This window comes from Pygocentrus nattereri, chromosome 1 (assembly GCF_015220715.1).
Source record: "Pygocentrus nattereri isolate fPygNat1 chromosome 1, fPygNat1.pri, whole genome shotgun sequence".
Taxonomy (NCBI): domain Eukaryota; kingdom Metazoa; phylum Chordata; class Actinopteri; order Characiformes; family Serrasalmidae; genus Pygocentrus; species Pygocentrus nattereri.
In genome coordinates this window covers 9,013,239-9,034,649 of record NC_051211.1, presented here as the reverse complement: position 1 = coordinate 9,034,649, position 21,411 = coordinate 9,013,239, and the positions used below count along the sequence as shown (strand labels likewise).

General features: G+C 39.9%; 1 protein-coding gene and 1 pseudogene across 1 annotated transcript; one reads left to right on the top strand and one right to left on the bottom strand.

Annotated features, from left to right (window-relative positions):
* Window positions 1–4,687: 4,687 nt before the first annotated feature.
* Window positions 4,688–15,329, top strand: trim35-12 (tripartite motif containing 35-12). Its single transcript, XM_017701639.2, has 7 exons — window positions 4,688–5,076; window positions 6,225–6,372; window positions 11,582–11,677; window positions 11,965–12,195; window positions 12,277–12,299; window positions 12,386–12,504; window positions 13,773–15,329. The coding sequence occupies exons 1-7, from the start codon at window positions 4,688–4,690 to the stop codon at window positions 14,330–14,332; spliced, it is 1,566 nt and encodes a 521-aa protein (XP_017557128.1). The 3' UTR covers window positions 14,333–15,329.
* On the bottom strand, window positions 15,001–21,230 carry LOC108429614 (annotated as a pseudogene).
* Window positions 21,231–21,411: the final 181 nt, after the last annotated feature.

Sequence of the window (21,411 nt, the reverse complement as noted above, 5' to 3'; positions counted from 1 at the left end):
TGTGATTTTTAGTGCATTTGTTTTGGTGAGTAATCTGTGATCTAACAAAGCCAAAACATTCTGAAATTTTTATAAAGTTTGTCACAAGCTACCTTTTTGAACAAGAAAAATACCCAAATGAATAGGAATACGTTACTCATCAGTTGTTACTCTGATGTAAAAAAATGCAAACTGAGCAAGGCAGGTTCTATACAGTGACAGAAAACATGGTAGTTCTAGTTCTAGTTGCTGAAATTGTTAAGATGTTAATTGTTTCGCTATAGCCCTTAGTAGAGTTCATGCGGTGTAGCTCCTCTAGCAGCAGACTTAAATGAATTTCTTTCTTTTGAAGGGGTTTTAGGTGGTCTAGTGCCCTTAAACCTATTGTACTGTGGACAGAGTAAAATGGTTCAGATCATTTTATCACACCTGTCTTGTTCAGTGCAAAAAACGGATTCATAAACTGAACAGATTCCACTAATGTTTGAAAAATTCTGCCTGATTTAGTTGTTAAGATGTCAACCAATGGCCGTTGACCCTGGTCCTGCAGATGTAGTTGGATGCAGATTGGATCTGTACGGTGCAGAGAATAGATCTCCAGAAGGAGGGCTGGAGACCACCGATGTAAACAAAGTAATTTAGAGTGGTTTAATGTGAAGTGTGCGGGGTTGGGATAGCTACTTTCTCAAAATTTGTAGCTACAATCTAGCTACTGTTCCAGAAAGAGTAGTGGCTACTTTTTGAAAAGTGAAGTGCTACTTTTTAGCTAATTTCAAAGCAAGATTGTCAGAATATTTGTGACTCTCCACCTGAGAGACCAAACAAGCCCAACTGATAGTGTGAACAGGACATTTAATCTTGTGCTAGAAAGAAACATACAATTGAAAAGCTGCAAATATACAAGATCACCAAAAAGTGTAACCAACAATCAAACTTTAACACATTAAGACTAAAGGCAAAACCAATCAATCCAGGTGCAAAGCACTGTCAACTTGAAATAAAACTGCTCCAACATTTCAGCAAGATACACCAATCAGGCATAACATTAAGACCACCTCCTTGTTTCTGCACTCATTGTCCATTTTATCAGCTCCACTTACTCTATAGATGCACTCTGTAGTTCTACACTTACAGACTGTAGTCCATCTGTTTCTCTGATACTTTGTTAGCCCCCTTTTACCCTGTTCTTCAATGGTCAGGACCCCCATGGACCCTCAGAGCAGATACTGTTTAGGTGGTGGATCATTCTCAGCACTGCAGTAACACTGATGTGATGGTGGTGTATTAGCAGGTGTTGCGCTGGTATGAGTGGATCACAGTAGTGCTGCTGGAGTTTTTAAACATCTCAGTGTCACTACTGGACTGAGAATAGTCCACCAACCATATATATCCAGCTGACGGTGTCCTGTGACCACTGATGAAGGACTAGAGGATGATTAGCTCATACTGTACAGCAAGAGATGTCGTCTCTTTTTACATCTACAAGGTGAACCAAAAACGCAGGTGCGTCTAATAGCGTGGACATTGAGTGGACACAGTGTTTAAAAATGAGTATAGAAACAGACATGACATTCAGGGTCTTTATTTGGTGACTCTGTTTTGGGTGAGAATCAGGCCTGAATGATCTGTGCACTGCTGCAGACCTGCTACAGCTCCACAGCAGAACTAGATTTTTGGAGTTAACACACAACTGGTATTTCACCACCCTTTAACGCTGAAGACTGACGTGTAGACTGTTGAACACACAGCAATGCAAAGAAGGAAACAAATTGATCATTTAGAGATGAATGGACTTGCATGTATAAATCACGCTGGTTTGCTGATATCAGCTTAATCAGCAGCGACTCACAAAAATTAAGTCAGCTTCTCCTTCTCCGGCTTTTCATTCGAATTCTCTCACTCCACCTTAAATAGTGCCTGAGGTGCCAGATTGTACTGCTGCACCATTTAAGGTGGAACGGGACAATTCGAACGAGAAGCTGTAGGGTGAGAAGCGACTTCAACCTTGCAAAAAGTCGAACACTGAGAGACATTTTACAAGAAACTCTACAAGTTTCCCAGGATGTGAGAAAAGTGGCTACAGCTGAGCTAAAGGTTAAAGCAGAGCAAAGTGAGTCTGAGTTTGGGTTTATATTTTTAGCTTGTATTAGCACATCAGCACACACTGAGAAATACTTACAGCCAAGGCGGTAAAATGGATATAAACTGTGCCTCCCAAGGTGGTCTCTTTATTGCTGAAAGGACAAACCGGCTCTTATGAACATTTCGGTTGCGACCCCTGAGTTAAACCTGCTAGTAAGGGGTGGCGCCCATCTGCTCGAACTGTCCGCAGCTCAGTCAGGTTTGCACAATTGCCACCAGCCCAGTGAATGACTGCGCTTTATGGTTCAGGTTTTGCTCGGATTGACTGAAGCCTGTAGTGAAATTGTAGTGAAAATTTTTGCTATAGCTACACAAACAATTGTAGGCGCTACAGCTACTAGCTACTAATATTTGTAGCTAACTACAAAAAGTAGCACGCTACTTATCTACTCCCCATCCCTGGAAATGTGCCATTCTTGAAAACATTTATTTGCAACAAATTTTCTTCCAGTTTTACCACTATTTTTATCAGAGTTAGATACAAAAACTCAGGAGACATTTTTGGATAGAAAATGGCTACATTTGTATTGGAGATATTACAACTCCTGGTTCCTGTTACTTCCACCACTTTAAAGAAAATCACTGAGTTTCTCTACAATGAACATCTCAGTGATTGAGTTATGCTAAATTTTGGAAACAACAAAACTTGAATAAAAAGAGTACTTTTTTTATCCAGTTAACATTTACATCATTATGTGAGGATCTGTTAGAATCAATTTTAACAGAAGGAAACAATCAGTGCAATCAAATCGAGCTACAGTCGTATGCAAAGGTTTGAATACCTGCAGTCAAATGACGTGCTGTGTTAATTAATGAGATAAAAAATCTCATTCTGTACAGAGAACAAAGGTAAATATTGCGCTTTTCTGTTTAACACTTTTGCAAAGGTCATTTTTTCTGCACATACCCTTCTAACCCACCCCCAATATGTTACATTCATCAAATAAACAGTAATTGTGCGTTTGAATGTGCAGAAGTGGGATTTCTGTAGAGGACTTGTGAACTTGTATTCACTTTTCAATTTTCAGCCAAACATTTCCTTTGGCCAGGGGTGCCCAAACCTTTGCAGATGACTGTCAGGTTTAGAAGACATTCTAAACCGCTTGTGGTTGGTGTAGTGTAGTGGTTAACACCTCTGTCTTCTATGCTGTAGACTAGGGTTCAATCCCCCACCTGGGTAAGCACCCTACACTATACCAATACGAATCCTTGGGCAAGATTCCTAACACTACCTTCGCCTACTTGTGTAAAATGATCAAATTGTAAGTCGCTCTGGATAAGAGCGTCAGCCAAATGTAAATGTAATTCTTTTTGTGTAGAGTCTCAGCACTCAAGAATCAGGGGTTCATTCATTTGATTTCATCTGATAATGTGATAAAATATCGCTGTTACCTCCCAGCACTAATATGCCTCAAATGAGAATGTAATTAGAATTGCTTGACAGTGTTTCTGATGTGGGTGTATGAGCTTTGAACACATTGTGTGTTGCCCTGCGGAAAGAGCAGCAGTGCCTGCTGTAGTCAACACTGTCCGAGTCTCCAAAACACTGATGTTTACAGCAAACATCTCACATATTTCCCAAGCAGTGTTTGTTTTCCCTCAGCACCCGCTGGTCCTGCCATGATCTCAGCATGACAATCTCACCTCCATAAGGCAGGGTAAAGTGCAATATGGGTTGGTCCTATTTACTCTAGTGTGGTCAGTTAGTAGATGGAGACGGGCCTATAAAGGGCTTTAAAAAGGTAGCAAGGATCATGTTTGACCTGTTCTTCTAGGGTGGAACACGTACACAGGTGGGTTGGAAGCTCATAGTAAAACAGTGACTCTCAGCAGCGAGCATCAGTGTCAGGTTGAGGACAAACTGGTGCATGTTTTTTAAAACTCTGGGCTACAGTCTAGGACAAGGGTGTCCCATTCAGGAGGGTCACAGCACCACAGAATCTGGCATTCATTTAACACGTGATCCAACTCATCAACTAATTGGCAAAGGTTTTGGAATTTGAAGTGTCTCTGTTAGTAGAGGGAAACTTTATAAGTTACGAGTATAAATTTGATCTAAGAAGAAGGAAAACACTGGGTTCGCTGAATTGGGTCTGTCAGAGGATGGGAAAAAAAGACTTTCCAAGTCTGTTTGGATTTGATGGAAGAAGGAAACCACTTTTTGTGAGCTGAATTTGATCTAGTAGAAGAAGGAAATTAGCTTTTTGTGAGTTGAATTTTGTCCTGCAGGTGAAGGAAAACAAAGCTTTTTTTATTTTTAAGTTGTACTTGATCTCAAAATAAGCTACCATTTTTTTGTAATTTGACATGTAAAAAGACTGAAACCAAAAGTTTTTTGAGTTGATTTTTTTTTGTCTTAAAGAAGGAAAACAATTTTTGAGTAAAAACTATTTTTCTGAGTCTAATTTAATCTCTTAGAGGAGGGGAAACAACATTTTTAAAGGTTTAATTTGATCTCTCAGAAGAAGAAGAGGAAAAAAAACATTCTGCAAGCTGAATTTGACTCAGCATCTGCCTTTAATAACTGTTCTAGAGTTGAGACTTAGTGTTTGTAGCTGCTGAGGTAATGCCCTTAAGACCCAGGGCTTCCTCCCAACCTGGGATGTCTGCTGTGCATCTCAGCCCCAAAGTGACGGCGGTCCTTCGACCCCGCGCCTTAACCTCCAGCTCTCGGGCAGCCGTGGAGGACCAGCTATCATGCCCTGTGTGCTGTGAGATCTTTGCAGACCCCGTTGTGCTCCGGTGTAGCCACAGCTTCTGCAGGGCCTGTCTGCACCAGTTCTGGAGCAAGAAGGGGACCAAGCGCGACTGTCCTGTCTGCAGGAAGAGGTGCTCACTGACTGAGCCCACGGTCAGCCTGGTGCTGAAGAATGTCTGTGACACCCTTGTGCAGGAGCAGATGGGACTGGCCACCAACGGATTAGGAGGTGCTGCCACCACCAATGGTGCATCCAGGTAGGGGTAGACAAAAGAACTTTGTCATATCGTTATCGTGATTAATTACTCTAGTTTTCAAAAGTTTGGAATCAGCTGTCATGTATATTACTGCTATTTTGTTCAATTGTAACTTGTGTAATTTAGTTTTTATACAGTATAGATTGAAATAGCTCATATACCAGCTACTTGATTGGTGTCATCTCTAATATCCACAGTGGTCATTCTGGCTCTCTTCAGTGAGTCTCTTTTGGCCCTTCATTCAGTAGCCTTGCCAGTTTTTTATGTTATCCACTGTTTAATTTGCAATAAAACCAGTCTGCCTTATCATTATTAACTAATGAGGCGGCCATGTGCACTAATACATCCCCATACCATCGTGTATGCTGGCTTTTGAACTGTATGCTGATGAAAAGCCGGATTGTCCCTCTTCTCTTTAGCCTAGAGGATGTAGCGCCCATGATTTCCAAGAAGAAAATCAAATTTTGATTTGTCCAAACACAGGACACTTTTTCACTTCACCTCAGTCTGTCTCAAATGAGCTTGGGCCCAGAGAAGGTGGCAGTGTTTCTGGATCCTGCTTATTTGTGGTTTCTTGTGCATGGTTGTAACTTGCATTTGTGGAGACAGCGATGAACTTTATTCACAGACGGCGGTTTTCAAGACCATGCAGTGATTTCCACTACTGAATTGTGTGTCTCTTTTTAATGCACTGCACATCACAGCAAGCCAGTGCTGGTTTTCTGCCTTGTCTTTTGCATACAAAGTCTTTTAATGATAACTTGTACCATAGATTAAGAAATGTCTTAGTTCTTTGCTATTTTACATTGAGAGACGTCATTTGCCCATGAAATCTTTCACTTCTGCTGAAAGACAGATGCTCTTTTTATACCCAGTCATGTTACTGGCCTGTTGCCAATTATCTTAATTTGTTGAGATGTTCCAACAGTTGTTTTTGGCATTTACCAGTCTTTTGTTGCCCTTTCCCAACTTTTTGAAATTTGTTGTTGGCATCAAATCCAAAATGGGCATATAGTTTTTAAAAAAACAATAACATTTCTTAGTTCAACTTTTGCTAAGTTGTCTTTGTACTATTCAAAAATAATTATGGGGTTTAAATGATTTGCCATTCTGTTTTTTATTTATATTTTGCTCACTCTTGTGTCCAGGCCTCCTGACCTTTGTCCTGCTCACAAAGAGCCACTCAAACTCTTCTGTCAGGATGATGAGGAGCTGCTCTGTTGTGTGTGTCACACGTCCAAGAAGCACCAGGGCCACCGCATGTGTCCCATGGAGGAGGCTGCGCTTGACCTCAAGGTGAGTTTTTGTGGCTGGACAGGAGCTCGACCAGAACTGCCCTCTGACAGTAGCAACCCAGTACCCCGCTGACCTTTTCTGTCATGCTGACAAGTGGATGTGATATCATTGGTTGTTTCAGCAGCTCAAATATGTAAATGATGTGCTGTAAACCTTTTAAGTTCATGTATCTGTTACACTTACATTCCAACTTCTCTTACAGTGCTGTGCAAAAATCAGACACCGCCCTTCATTTATTTAATTCATTAAAGTTATTAAAGGCAAAAAAAATGGAATTTCTAAACTGTCCAAAAAAAGTCCATTAAAAGTTTTACAGAAACTGGGACTCCTAACAACTAGACAAGACCTGATAAACACCAAACTGTCCCCTTCACATAAGCAGCACTTAAAGCTTTCATCTTTGAGAGAGAGGAGAAAATCAAAATCCACTGGTGTTTCTGTCCGTCCTTCCACTGTGAGACGACAACTCAGCACTGTGAGTCTGAATGGATGTGTAGCTGTCAAGAAAGTGTTAATAAGAAAAGCGAAAAGACAAAAAAGAAGAACATTTGCAAATCAAATGAATCTGCTGGTGTTCTCAGGTCAATGGACTGACCATCCCAGAGTCCAACCTCAACATCACCAATTGTGTTTGATTACTTTGTTTGTGAGAAGCAGAAAAAGCAAACAACTTCTAAGACTGAACTTTGGAGGTGTGGAAAAATATCCCTGCGGATTTCTTTGAAAAACTCAAAGCAAGTTCCTGAAAAGACTGGAAGCTTTTATTAAGGCAAAGAGTGGACACACTAAATACTGAAAAAATATAATTTGTTGTGAAGACTTTCTCTTAAATATGAATATTTTTCCATTTTTACTGGAAATTGAATTAATGAAGGGCTCTGATGTCTGCATAGTACATTGTCTCAGACTTTTGAAAGGGTCCGTTTTTACGTTTGGTCAAAACACTACACACTAAGTTAAGAATCTTTGTGACTATCACATTTGATCAAGAGTATTTTATATACAGTTTAAGTTAATACTTAAATTATTCAATAAAAGTATGATTGTTACATTTTTGGTTTTGGTTGTTAATCATTTTAATGTTAATTAATAATGCATTATATTTCCAAAATCATCCAGCGTTTCTTCTGAAATCAACTGTGTTAATAAGGAATTTGTCCTACTTTGCTGTAATAACTGTCTCTACTCTTCTGGCAAAGCTTTACACAACATGTTGGAACATTGCTGTGACGATTTGATTGCATTCAGCCACAAGGTCAAGTAATGATGCTGGATGATTAGTTTTGGATCACAAACGCCACACCAGCTCATCCCTAATAGAAGAGTATTAATGTAAAATCATGTAAGACAATGACAGATCAAATTAAAAAGATAAATACCAAAAGAGACCTACAATTTCAAATAAAGCCTGTCTGTCTAATAAAAGGTGGAATTGAGTTCTACAGTTCAGAACCATAATAACTGAGAGAGTCTCTCCACGTTTTCTGTATTTTGTGGTATTTATAGAAGGCCAGAACCTTCAGATCTAAGATCACATGTAGGAGCATAAACCGTAGGTGCTGGGCCATTTAGAGCCTTAAAAAAGAAGGAGAACTTTAAAATCGGTCCTAAAAGATACAGGTACAGGTGTTCTCTATAAAACCACCTGCAGCCCATTCTCCATCAATCTGAAGAAGGCTTTAACCATGCAAAGGGTTCTTTGAGTGATCAGGGTTCTATACAGAACTGTTTTCTTTATTAAAGAACCACTGAAAACCCTTCTTTTTTAAGAGTGTGGTCGGTGCAGTACTTTCTGATGATATAAGCTCTGTTTTTAGGATCCATGCTGCTGCTTTTTGTACGAGTGGTAGAGGATGGATTGTTTGAAGTACAACTAGAATGTGGTTTTCTGCTCCAGCACATTGTTTTGTCAATAATCTGCAGTTTTTTCAAAAACACTGCAGGCGTTTTTACAGCAATGATGTTTCCTGATTAACCATGGCGTTGCTATTTTCCCTGTTAGTCAGCACTGCATAGCAGCAGTACAGCATTGCATAAGTGCATTACATGATTTACATGACAGGGCTGATGCACTGGCACATAACTTTCCAACATACAGAAATGACATGTAGCCTTGATTTAGGCAGAGTTAGTTCGTTAAACAACTTCATTATAAATCAAGTATCTATGATCCAACAAAGGCTCCTTTATCCTTTCTTTATGTTCATACGCTGGCATAGAAGTCTGGCTTCTTCTGGCAAAAGTACATTATCATAATACTTGAAGACATTTTCACAACACACACTGAGTAGAATGTTTAGTTTTTTAAGGTTTAATTAGCAAACAATGGAAAATACTACCAATAACTGAACACACTGCATTGCATTACATCCAATTAAAGATGACTAATTATGGTCCATGTGTAATAAAACATGATGTTAGTACTGTTCTTTACGTACTCACTAAACATTCAATATAATCAGAAACTATGATAAAATATCGTAATATTGCCGACCCCTACATGGCAGTGGCTACTTCCATTTACTCAGTTCCTTAAAACTGTGATGTATTTGTGATGAATTGTTCTTTTCTAAGTGTTTCAAATGATAATGCTTCAAGCATTACTTTTTATTCCCAACCCTTGTTTAAACGCTAGTATTACTGCAAGTCAGCAATTGTAACTTAGCATTTTAGTCATTTTGAAACCTGATAGTTGAACTCACCATTGCATTTTGAACACTTTTACCACATTTTATAGGGATGCATAATATCGTAATCATATTGCCAGGTAATTGCTTGCAAATTAATAAAAATAACTAATATTTAAACAGGTATTTATTACATTTATTGTACTACTGGAGAGCAGAAAGTGTAGGTAGCACTAGCCTACTGCGCTAAGTGTCCAAATTGTATTCATTTTGTTGTATTAAACTTAAAGAATGCATTTTACAGTTCTCCCTAATACTAATCCAGGTTAAGTCCCTTGACATTTTTATAAATGTGTATGTGATGATAGCAAAGTAGATATGTAAATTAAAAATATCAATGCCTAGTCAGAGTATTTTGCCTGGTTTAAGGACGCTCTACCACTCCAGCTCAAAATTCAACCAATTTCTAGGGCCGAACTTTGGCAGAATGGAAAAATATCCCTGCACAATGCAAAAAAATCTTAAATCTAGTCGATACATCGAATATTCTTCATGATGTACAGTATCTAAATGAGCTGACAATAAAGTGAGATAATTTTACTAGTTATGGTCATTTAAAAATTACTATAGCCTCTTATTCTCCAAGGTGTATTTTGGTTTGTCCAGCTGAATATACACGAGCAAATCCTTTTTTCTGATCATAAACATATTGCTATATGCTTACAATTTACTGCTGAAATCCAAAAATCTTAGACACTGTTATTTTATAAAAATTATTTTTATGGAGATTATACAAGCTGTGTGCACGCAATTGTAATTAGTGCACCTAAAGTAACTGAGCTCACTAATTGAAAGGGGTTTCTGGATACTTTTGGGCATACAGTGTATGTATAGTGGGCTCCAAAGGTCTGAGGCCAGTTTGAAAATCTGAGATTATTTTGCATTCAAATTTCAAAATTCATGCAAATAAACAGGAAGTTTTAGACTTTTATAAATTTATGACAAATAAAACAAAGAAGAAATATTCAAGATTCGGTCCTACTTTATATCAAGTGTCTCTAATAACTGTGTAGTTACATATAAACAACATATGTAACAACAATATAACTACTAATGATTTAGTTACTGTTACAGATGGATTACAGAGGTAAATCATATGTATTTATACACATGTATCAACTTCAGTTTTGCTTCATGTAATTACACAAGTGTACGTTAACAGTTGTAACAGCCCATCCTCTCTCATGTAATTACACAAGCGTACGTTAACGGTCGTAACAGCCCATCCTCTCTCATGTAATTACGCAAGCGTACGTTAACGGTCGTAACAGCCCATCCTCTCTCATGTAATTATGCAAGCGTACGTTAACGGTCGTAACAGCCCATCCTCTCTCATGTAATTACGCAAGCGTACGTTAACGGTCGTAACAGCCCATCCTCTCTCATGTAATTACGCAAGCGTACGTTAACGGTCGTAACAGCCCATCCTCTCTCATGTAATTACGCAAGCGTACGTTAACGGTCGTAACAGCCCATCCTCTCTCATGTAATTACGCAAGCGTACGTTAACGGTCGTAACAGCCCATCCTCTCTCATGTAATTACGCAAGCGTACGTTAACGGTCGTAACAGCCCATCCTCTCTCATGTAATTACGCAAGTGTACATTAACGGTCGTAACAGCCCATCCTCTCTCATTTAATTTACACAAGGGTAAACGCAATTACATTTGTAGTCAGACTGGAAAAGCAGCTTTTGTCAGAAGATTTTATGAAGCAGTAACAGGAAGCCTGAAATAACTTACATTAAGACATTTCTTACACGATGTCTGAATGCTTTTCTAACATTTAGCTAGCATTTGTGTTGCTAGTGCTGTGACACTGTAACCAGTTTCAGCTTTAAACCATTCTGTATGTGACAGCACAGCAGCTGTTCCTTCCTCTTAAATCTAACTTTTATAACATTAATAGACTGTGTTGCATCACCCCTAAAGCAATGTCTACATTACCACTCCATTATTACACAGTACCTACATACCAACTACACAGGAACTGTCCACGTGCTTTAAAGTGTAACTTTAACACTGCACTACAGCAAAGGTCCTGTGTAGAAGATACACTTGTGTAATTACATGAGGCAAAACTGAGGTTGATACACATGTGTAATTACATAGGCTGTACTTCTGCAATCATCTGTGACATTGACTAAATCATCAGTAGTTACAGTGTTGTTGTACATGTTCTTCATGTGAAACTACACAGTTTATAGAGACACTTAATGTAAAGTGGGACCCAAGATTCTGCACGATTTAAGCAAATCTCTGAAAGTGACCATGTTAAGGCCTTAAGCTAAAGGTTTTTTTTCACGGTTAGTGATCTGAGTGCACTGTAATCAAATGAAAAAGGAGAAAAACATTTCATTCTGAAATTCAAGTTAAAATTTCAAAGATATTGTATAATATTAGAGAAGAATGCAGAACAGAAGCACCTTCACTAGTGATCTGACTTTTGGTCCCTGCTGTATCTTTGCTGTTACGGTTCTCAGTGCCTGTCATCTCTCAACCTGTCTTTGTCCCGCTCTGTAGGCAGAGTTGAAGAAAGAACTTGTGCCCATGAAGAAAAACCTCCGGCGCCTTTACGAGGCCAAGCAGGAGCATGACGACGTTACTGTACACATCAAGGTATCAACAGAGACCAGGCTGAACTTTCCAGAACATTTAAACCACCCAAAATAAAACGTAAAGCTATGCCAAAGAATTCATCCGGCTGAGGGAGTTGTAAACAAAGCCAATGAAGTTCCCACAGCTGAGGGAGTTGTAAACAGAAAGCAACAAATCAGTGACTGTGGCAATTATATGTAATTTACTGCACAATTACTGTTTTCACGTGCAGCGATTCACTCGACATGGAGCGCCTTTCTACGCCTCATGTGGTTTTTTAGCTTAGGGTCCCTTCTCTGTTTCCACAGAACCAAAGGCAGCAGGCTGAGAAACAGATAAGGGAGGAGTTTACAGAGATAAGGCAGTTCTTAGAAAAAGAAGAGGCAGCAAGGCTGGCTCGGCTGGCCGAGGAAGAGGAGGAGAAGAAGCAGCTGATGAAGAAGAGGACGGATTACATCACGCGTGACATTCTCACGTTCTCTCATGCCGTCAAGGCAATAGATGATGAGATCGCTAACGTTGATTCCCAGTTTCTGCAGGTGTGACATTTTCTTTATAATGCAATAATAACAAGGTTAACAATCTGCATACTAATGTTCATACTTGTCTTTTCTTTGCAGCATTACAAGCTCATAAAAAAGAGGTCAGTATGCTCCACCAAGAATGTTACATTCCTATATTTATCCTAAATCCACAGTCTGCTGATTGATCTCACTGTTGCGATTGCAGGACTCAGTTAACATTCGTTGAACCAGAGAAGGTTCCAGCTGCTCTAATCAATGTGGCCAAGTATGTGAGCTCTCTGAAGTTCAGCGTGTGGGAGAAAATGCAGGCCATGGTGGAATATAGTAAGTTCTCAAAACACTGGCAGGTCCAAGAGATGTTGGTGGGTCAGCCTTTTGCAGCATGTAGGAAATAACTGTGGTGTATCGGAGCAGAGAAACACCGTTGAACTGATTCACAGCATGAATGCTGTGGAATATGGATGTGACATTTTCATAAAAAAGAATTTGTGGTTTTAGTGGTTGAAATGTAAATAAGGTCATTCAGAGTGGTCTGATGTGAAATGGCTCACTGTAGAGAAACTTCTAGATTCTGATTTCTTTACTGTGGTGCTGATAGTAATATTGGATCACTGGGTCTACAACACAAATAGTCGTTATTTACTATCCGAAATCACCAGTGAACCTACATTTACTTCCCAAGTGTCAATATGTGTTGTTTATGGTAAAATAGTGGTAAAATCTGAATTTACCCCACTCCCCCACTAAATGGATTTTTAAAATAAGCCAAAGCTTTATCTTAAAATATCATAAAACAGTGTTTCAGGCATCAGGCATCGTATTTGTAACCACTTTGTATAATTCATTCTAAGTTAGAAAGTTTCTCTAGAGTGGACCATTTCACATCAAACCATTCTGAATTGATTTATGCAGTAACAATGCAGTAAAAAATCCCCTTTAAGTCTAATCAATATATCAAAACATTCCTATGTTGAAAGAATAAGATTTTAAAATCATTCCACTCTTTCTAGTTTTATATTTGTTGTAAGCCAAATTGATGTAGTTGTGGGCATTTTCCTTTTATATTGATATGAATTTTATTTAGTTGGGTGTTTTTACAAAAACAATAAACTCAACTGGCTGGCAGAAGGAAAAAAGAGGTCTTTGGGATTTATAATGAGTACTTCAAATCCAATTTTTCTCTTGAGTAATAAATACAAACAGTACTCTGAGAAACTATGTACGTTTTGAGGATTTGAGGATTTGGAGACCTCTCTGTTGGAAATGTGTAAGTGCATGCAACATACAGAAGAACATTTTGTAATGTTAATTGTGCTTCAGTGCCCTTCCCAGAGCGGAAGCGTATTAAGTATTTACAGCAGTCAAATTTGGTGAAAATGTGAGTGAATAATCTACTATTGTCATCATCTTTTCATCAGTATGATATTGATTTTATGTTTAAGACCTAAACATCTAGCCAGCCCTTCTTTTTGAGCCTGAGCTTATTTTACCATACTTTTTTTCGAATGAATGACATCTTTCAGTTTTAACAAAATTAGTGAGCATTTATTACTTAAATACAGCTTCATCATCTTTCTTTTCCACTTTCTTAGCTCCTGTGACTCTGGACCCCAACACAGCCTACCCCTGCCTGTCCCTATCCAGGAACCTGACCAGCGTGAGCAACACCGGGGTCATGCAGAAGCTGCCTGATAACCCGGAGCGCTTCAACCACTTTGTGTTTGTGCTTGGATCTGAGGGTTTCGCCTCGGGCCGCCATGCTTGGGAGGTAATGGTGGGGGAGAACAACGACTGGGTCATTGGTGTGGTGAAGGAATCGATATCCAGGAAGGGCAAAATCTCAGGAGGTCCCGAGGGAGGCTCCTGGAACATAGCTCGGTCAGACGGCCGCTACACGGCCATGACGGCTCCGCCAACACAGCTGAACATAAGTGGTCATCTGGAGAGAGTGAGGGTGAAGCTGGATTATGAGGCTGGAGAGGTCAGCTTCTCCAACCCTCTGGACCTAACGCCCATCTACACCTTCACTGACCACTTTAGAGAGAGGATGTTTCCATTTTTCTGCCCCGGGGCAAATATCAACGGCAGTAATCCAGGCCCTCTGAAGATCTGCCCAGTTAAAGTGGCGGTGTGGAACAGCATCTCCTGGTGACAGTGGCTTTTAAAAGCAAGCAGGATGTAGTTATAGTCCCTGCTGTGTATTAAGTTGTTAAATTCTGTTATGTTTTTTTTGTTTTTTGACTGATAAACTGTAGTCAGCTGTTAAATCAATGCAATGTAATGAAAATACATTCAAAATTCTACTTTTGTTCAAGTTGGTTAGGTGTTGTACATTGGTGAGGGTTTCACTACAGTTCAAAAGTTTGCTATCAATATTTTCAGTAATATAAAACCAGATAAATGTATTAGCTTCTTGTAAAATGCTTAATACGTAAAACAGGTTTCAAGCGATTACTACTAATTATTAGGACACTAAAAATGTCCAGAATGAATAGTGGCGTAGATGATTCCAAAATGACCGAGAAAGCTGTGTAACATCAAGAGTTACATTCTGAATTTTTTTTTCTTTCTAAAAGGTGGCGATCAAATCAGATAACGTGATAAAAATAAATAATTACAGCATATTATTTATGACTTAAAAACTCCTGTTATTGAATGAAACAAGCTTTTGGCATCTAGCTTAACTCTGCATTGTACAAAACATTACTGTATAAAATAGAAGATATTAGAGAGGTATAAAATGTTCTACTGTAACATTGATGAGGTCTTTCATGACGTGTGGGTCTTCAATATGTATGTATATATGTAAATGGTCATGGATCACCAGGGCACAGTGTTCCCAGCGTAATCAAAGAACCCACCGTGATGCTGTTCATTGAGTGAACTCATCACTTTCAGCAGGCCTTCAACACTCTGCTTGGCCTCCATTGGTGCCTAGCAAAAAAAAAACAACAAAACAAACAAAGGGGGGGCTTAACGGTCAGGGTTGCTTTGGGTGACCACATTAGCTAAATGCTATGATTAGTGTAACTGGAGATGGATGGTTTATCAGCCATCAAGCAGAGGTCAACCAATGCATGCAGTCATGATTAAACTGACTGGAACCCAGTTTTCAGCATATGTTTTAAAAATAAACAGAAATAAGCAAAGCACTTCTGTCCTCTTACTCATTTGATTTACCTTTACATTTAATTAGATGACATTTCTGGAATGGGCTATGTTTAAAAATTTGGCACAACCACTAGTGTTCCTGCGAGGATAATGGGGTATGTCAAGGTACCTTAAAAATAGTTCAGTACTGCAAAGCTCCCAGTTAAATGACTCACCTCTCACATCCTTCATCACATACATTCATCATTTTGATGCATAAAAATACACTCAGAGTCCAGAGCAGTGCAGAGGACTACATCTTTCTTCAGCTCCAGAGCAGCACACACTGTCAGCATGTTCAGGCCGGCCTGAGAGACAGAAGCAGATCCGATATCACTTAATCTGAGCTTCAGAAACATGTTCTGCACAATGTGTTTGGAAACTAAAGTGGAGTTTGAGCAGGTCTAAACGGGACAGTATAGCTAAACAAGGCTAATAATGACAGCAAGAGGATATGATGGCAAAGCTGGCGGCCCACTGGGTTTTTGCCCATCGTTTTCCAGGTGACCCTCCGGTGCCTAAGCAGAATATTAGAAGAACTCGCTCAGTTTCTATTCACAGTCCAATTTACTAATTTTTCCTTCACTTTGATCTTAATTTCTTTCTTTGGCCAATCAAGTATAATCATATACACTATATTATCCTAGAATCTCTGCAGTTGTGTCTCCTTGTAGACAGGTCTCTGGTTGCACCAGAAGTCACTAAAGCAGAGTGTGGATTGGCTCTAGCAGGTTTTATTCAGTTTGTAAATGGACAAATGTAACCAGGTTTGGGATAACTTTATTGTGTAGAACACTATGTGTCCAAAAGTCTTCTCTCACCCATCCAAATCATTGAATTCAGGTGTTCGAATCACTTCCATGGCCACAGGTGTATATAACAAGCACCTAGGCCTGCAGACTGCTTCTACAGACATTAGTGAAAGAATGGGTCGCTATCAGGAGCTCAGTGAACTCCAGCGTGGTACCGTGATCGGACGCCAGCTGTGCAACAAGTCCAGTTGTGAAATTTCCTCACTACTAAATATTCCACAGTTAACTGTCAGTGGGATTATAACAAAGTGGAAGCGATTGGGAATGACAGCAAATCAGCCACGAAGTGGTCGGCCACATAAAATGACAGAGCGGGGTCAGCGGATGCTGAGGCAAATAGTGCATCATCAACTTTCTGCAGAGTCGATCACTACAGACCACCAAACTTCATATGGCCTTCTGATTAGCTCAAGAACAGCGTAGAGAGCTTCATGGAATGAGTTTCCATGGCCGAGCAGCTGCATTCAAGCCTTACATCACTAAGCTCAATGCAAAGCAGACTTGAGTGTAAAGCACCGCCACTGGACTCTACAGCAGTGCAGACGTGTTCTCTGGAGTGACAAATCACGCTTCTCTATCTGGCAATCCAATGGATGAATCTGGGTTTGAGTGAAAGGAACTCAAAAACTTTGTGGGAACAGTTTGGAGACGGTCCCTTTCTGTTCCAACATGCACACCAATGCACAAAGCAAGGTCCATAAAGAACTTGAAGAACTTGACTGACCTGCACAGAGTTCTGACCGCAACCTGATAGAGCACCTTTAGGTTGAATTGGAGTGGAGACTGCGAGCCAGACCTTCTCATCCAACATCAATAGCAAAAATACAGTGAACCAGACGACATTTCTGAGCAAAGCCTTTCAGTGAGTGTGTTCAGAATAAATGTGGCCCCATCTTTTCATCAGGAAAGAACACAAGGGGGGGCATCTTACTTTGTAGAACTTCCCCCCCAAGTGACCCTATGTAGTTAAAACATTTCAGGCCAAAATTCAGCCCAAATTTTATTCTTACTAAGCCTAATAACAGGATACAATATTAGTACTGCCCTCTTCCATCAGATTTCTGAGCCAGCTGTTATGAGGCCTACCTTGCTGACGCTGTAAGAGAAAGCAGGGAAGATGAAATAGAGCTGGGGAATGCTTCTCAAGGAGCCCACTGGAGATGTTGATCATGCTGCCTTACAACAGGATATGGCTGGTTCGCCACTACTTCTGGCCGCAACACACAGATACGGCAAGTACTCCTAAAGGCAGAAAAGACAGGTAAAGCTCATGTAACGTGGTTTCTGCTAATGTATTACATAAAAATCCATAAAACAGAAGTGTTGGCCAACCTTAGCTCCAGTGCTAAAGAAGCAAACTTTGGACATTAATAAAGTGATCGGCTGATCAACTCCATTAACATTACATGCTCCACCAAACAGTTGCTTTTAAAGCTAAAACTGATCCAAAGTCAACAAAAAACCTGAATCTGCTGAATCTGATTACCTTGGTGACAGACACGGGTCCTATCACATTGGTAGTGAAAGCACAGAGCATGTTATTATCGGAGGTGTCCTGCATTTCTCTGTGAGCCAGCACACCAGCGTTATTCACCAGCACGTTCAGCCCCTTGTCCCCCACCTGCAATCTCTGCAGACACTTTAATGCTGTTGGGGTCAGTACTGTCTAGCAAAGGCGATTTAACGGGTTGATCAAAAAATGTGTTTTCCGTTACAGTCGCTGTCCAGCTTTTAGAACATCAACAAGGAGAGCTACTCATGCATGTTTTACTCAAGTATTTTCCGCTTGTGTGAATAAGATCATGGCTTTTATTTGCAATAACACACAACGTTTGGTGTTCTTTTGCTTTTGTACAATATTTTTTCAAAGACCAGTGTCAAGTAAAAAAGCCCTGAATGATGTTTCAAATGAATGTCACAGGAAGCAGAGCATTACAGTGATTTTACCCCATAAAATTACTATAACACACAACCTTGAAGGGCTTACTGCTTCAATAATTGGCAATATGATATCAATTCTCAGTAAATAATTTAATGTATTAATAGCGGTTAATAATATTAATCACAATAAACAATTCTTCCACCAAGTAATGGTTTGGTAACAGTAATCTATGCTGGCAAATAATTGTAACAGGTTACATTTTTTTCCATGAACAACACACCGGTTTTTAATCACTTGCTGCATTAATACAGAAATGAAATGATGTATTCATGCTCACGTTTATCCGTTGAGTATTTCACAAGGCTTTAAATGTGGTTCAGCCAATCAGACTATAGAACCAGAACTATCTGATTGATGATTGTTTCGACTGGTGAATACTGAGGCAGGTTGATGAGAAAGAAGTCCTGAATTCATTTGTGTGTTTACATCTAATTAATAAAATAACCAAGATAACAAGTACAACCCCATCCCTCGTTTATTTTTTAAATCAACATTTGAAATTCTTTTTGGAAATCACAGTCACTGCGTCCTCTGGACTAAAAACCACTCCGCTTGTTATCAGTATACAGTTCAAAGTCAGCATTGATGATGGTATAGGGGTGCATTAGTGCACATGGAATGGGTGACATGCACATCTGTGAAGGCACCATTAACGCTGAATGAGAGATACATGTTCTGGCAACAGATGCTGCCATCCAGATGACGTCTTTTTTCAGAGAAGGCCTTGATCATTTTAGCAAGACAATGTCAAACCGCATTCTGTATGTATTACAGCAGCATTGGTCCGGATTAAAAGAGTCTTGGTGCTAAACTGACCCGCCTACAGTCCAGACCTGTCACCACTGAGAACATGTTGCGCATTATGAAATGAAAAATACTGCAAATGAGACCCTGAACTGTTGAGCAGCTGAAATCATCGTCTTCACCATCATCATGGTTAACCGCTTACTCCAGTTAGGATCATGGTAACAGTTGGGAGAGCAGAGAATCTCAGACAATCTTGTACTCCCGCAACTTCATCCAGCTCATTCCCTGAGACCCCAAGCTGCTCCCAGGCCAACTTGGAGATATAATCCCTCCAGCGGGTCCTAGGACGACCCCTGAACGGGAAAACATTTCACTTTCAAAACTACAGCAATTGGCTACAGCATGTCTTTTTTGGAACGTGTTGCTGGCATCAAATTCAAAATATGCATATATTGCATATTGTCTTTGTAGTATTTTCCTTTAAAAATATGGTTTACTTAATTTGCATATCATTGCATTCTGTGTTTATTTACATATGCACAATGTTCCAACTTTTCTGGACATGGAGTTGTATGTGTTGGCCAGCATCATTTTTCCCGGGAGGCCTAAACTGGCTCGATGCTGGCTGGCCACCAGCACTGGACTGTGGGCCTAAATTAGCCTGAGGTTGGCTGGATACTAATTTGTATTAGTATAGAGAAGACTTAGGAAGTCAACAATGTTTAGCTAAAAGTTGGCTTGTCCCAACATAAGCCTTCAGAAAGTACAAGTTATACCCCCAAAACCCCCTCTGCATACAGCACAGTCCTAACGACAGAGTCTACAGCTGCTTCCAGTGTTGTTAGTTAGGACCTGGTTGTCAGCTGAGTGATAGTGAGAATATGAGATACTGTCAAAAAATGTTTTTTAGCCAGTCAGATAGAGGAACAGACTACTGTGTAAACTTAAATAATACATTTAAAATATACATTTACCAAGAGGGACAACAGTGATGATGTCTGGGTACTTTTCCACCAGATCTTTCAGTGCCTAAATAATAACACCCACAAAAATAAAGAGTAAATTATAAATAAGAGAAGAGAGTTTTTACTACAAACTTCTATCACTCTCCATTGCAGTTCTGTTGCTGACTCACCTTTGACCGAGGTCCTTCAGGGCTACAGCATCCGGCAAAAATCTCCTGGGCTGTGCAGGGTCCCTCCACCAGCTGCCTGACCATCTCTAAACCTAGGCCTCTGTTAGCGCCTGTGATCAGAACGCTGCACGCTTTAACCCAGCCATTTCTCTCCACTTACTGCTGTTACTCTTAATGCAGAGAAGTCTGACCATCTTCTTATATAGCCAGTATATTTTTACAAGCTCCACACCTTCAACAGGAATGTATGCATTATTGTGCAGTAAGCCAGGGGGATGTGTAGACAATACATAGGGCGTGGCAGGGTGGGGTGGTGGGTAGCACTGTCACCTCAAGAGGACCTGGGTTTGATTCCCTGGCTGGGTGACCAAGATCCTTTCTGTGTGGAGTTTGTGTGTTCTCTGTGTCTGCTTAGGTTTCTTCTGAGTACTCCAGTTTCCCCCTCACAGTCCAAAGACATGCAGCTGGGCCAATTGGACATGGTAAATTGCCCCTAGGTGTGAACGTGTCTGCCTGTCTGCCCTGTGATGGATTGGCGATCTGTCCAGGGTGTATCCTGCCTTTTGCCTGATGACTGCTGGGATAGGCTCCAGCACCCAGAAGGAGAAGTGGCTTAGAAGATGTGTGTGTGTGTGTGTGTATATAATATTATCATAATGTTTATCATTAAAACACAGAAAAAGCTTATTTACATCTCATCTATTACATCTCGATTTTTTAATGTATGATTCATTATGAAAGCATTACATTCTATGAGCAAAGGTCTTTAACTTATATACAATTATTTATATATTTAATGTTATATTAGACAGTAGACTGACTGTGACTCAGCGTTCGAGATCCATGAAGAATGAGTGTCATGTACAAGCACATTTGTCCCGGACAGTGAGCGTGAAATTTAATATTGCATCTGAGACTAATTGTAACTAATAATAATTGCAAGTACTAACTGGAGTGCCATTAGCACCGTAATGATGATGAGTCATCTCCTCTGCTCTCAGCCTGAACCTCAGTGTTCTAGCCTCTTACACCCTTCCACATCAATTTGGGAAAATATTCCTATTCATCTACAGGGACTGAAAGCATTTGACAGCCACACAAAGGTGCTGTTATGGTGCACTGAGAGAGCGATATGTGGGTGTATGAACACAAATGGAAGGTAAAATCAAGCCTGATTTCGGAAAAAATAACTCCACCTCTCACCTCACCTGGGAAACCTCACTTTGGGAAAATCCACAACACACACTTGTGATGCGTAACGCATACTAAGTGCCGCATAACAGAGCAAAAGAAGTCAAGTGAATAATGGTTTTTAAACTATGTTTTTTAATGTGGTTTCAGAAATGTTTGAATATGGACTCGAGTGGTAAGGTTAGCTTGTGTATTGATATGAGACTAAAACTGAAGTACTACTGACTGGAAATGACTCTCACATGAAACCCATG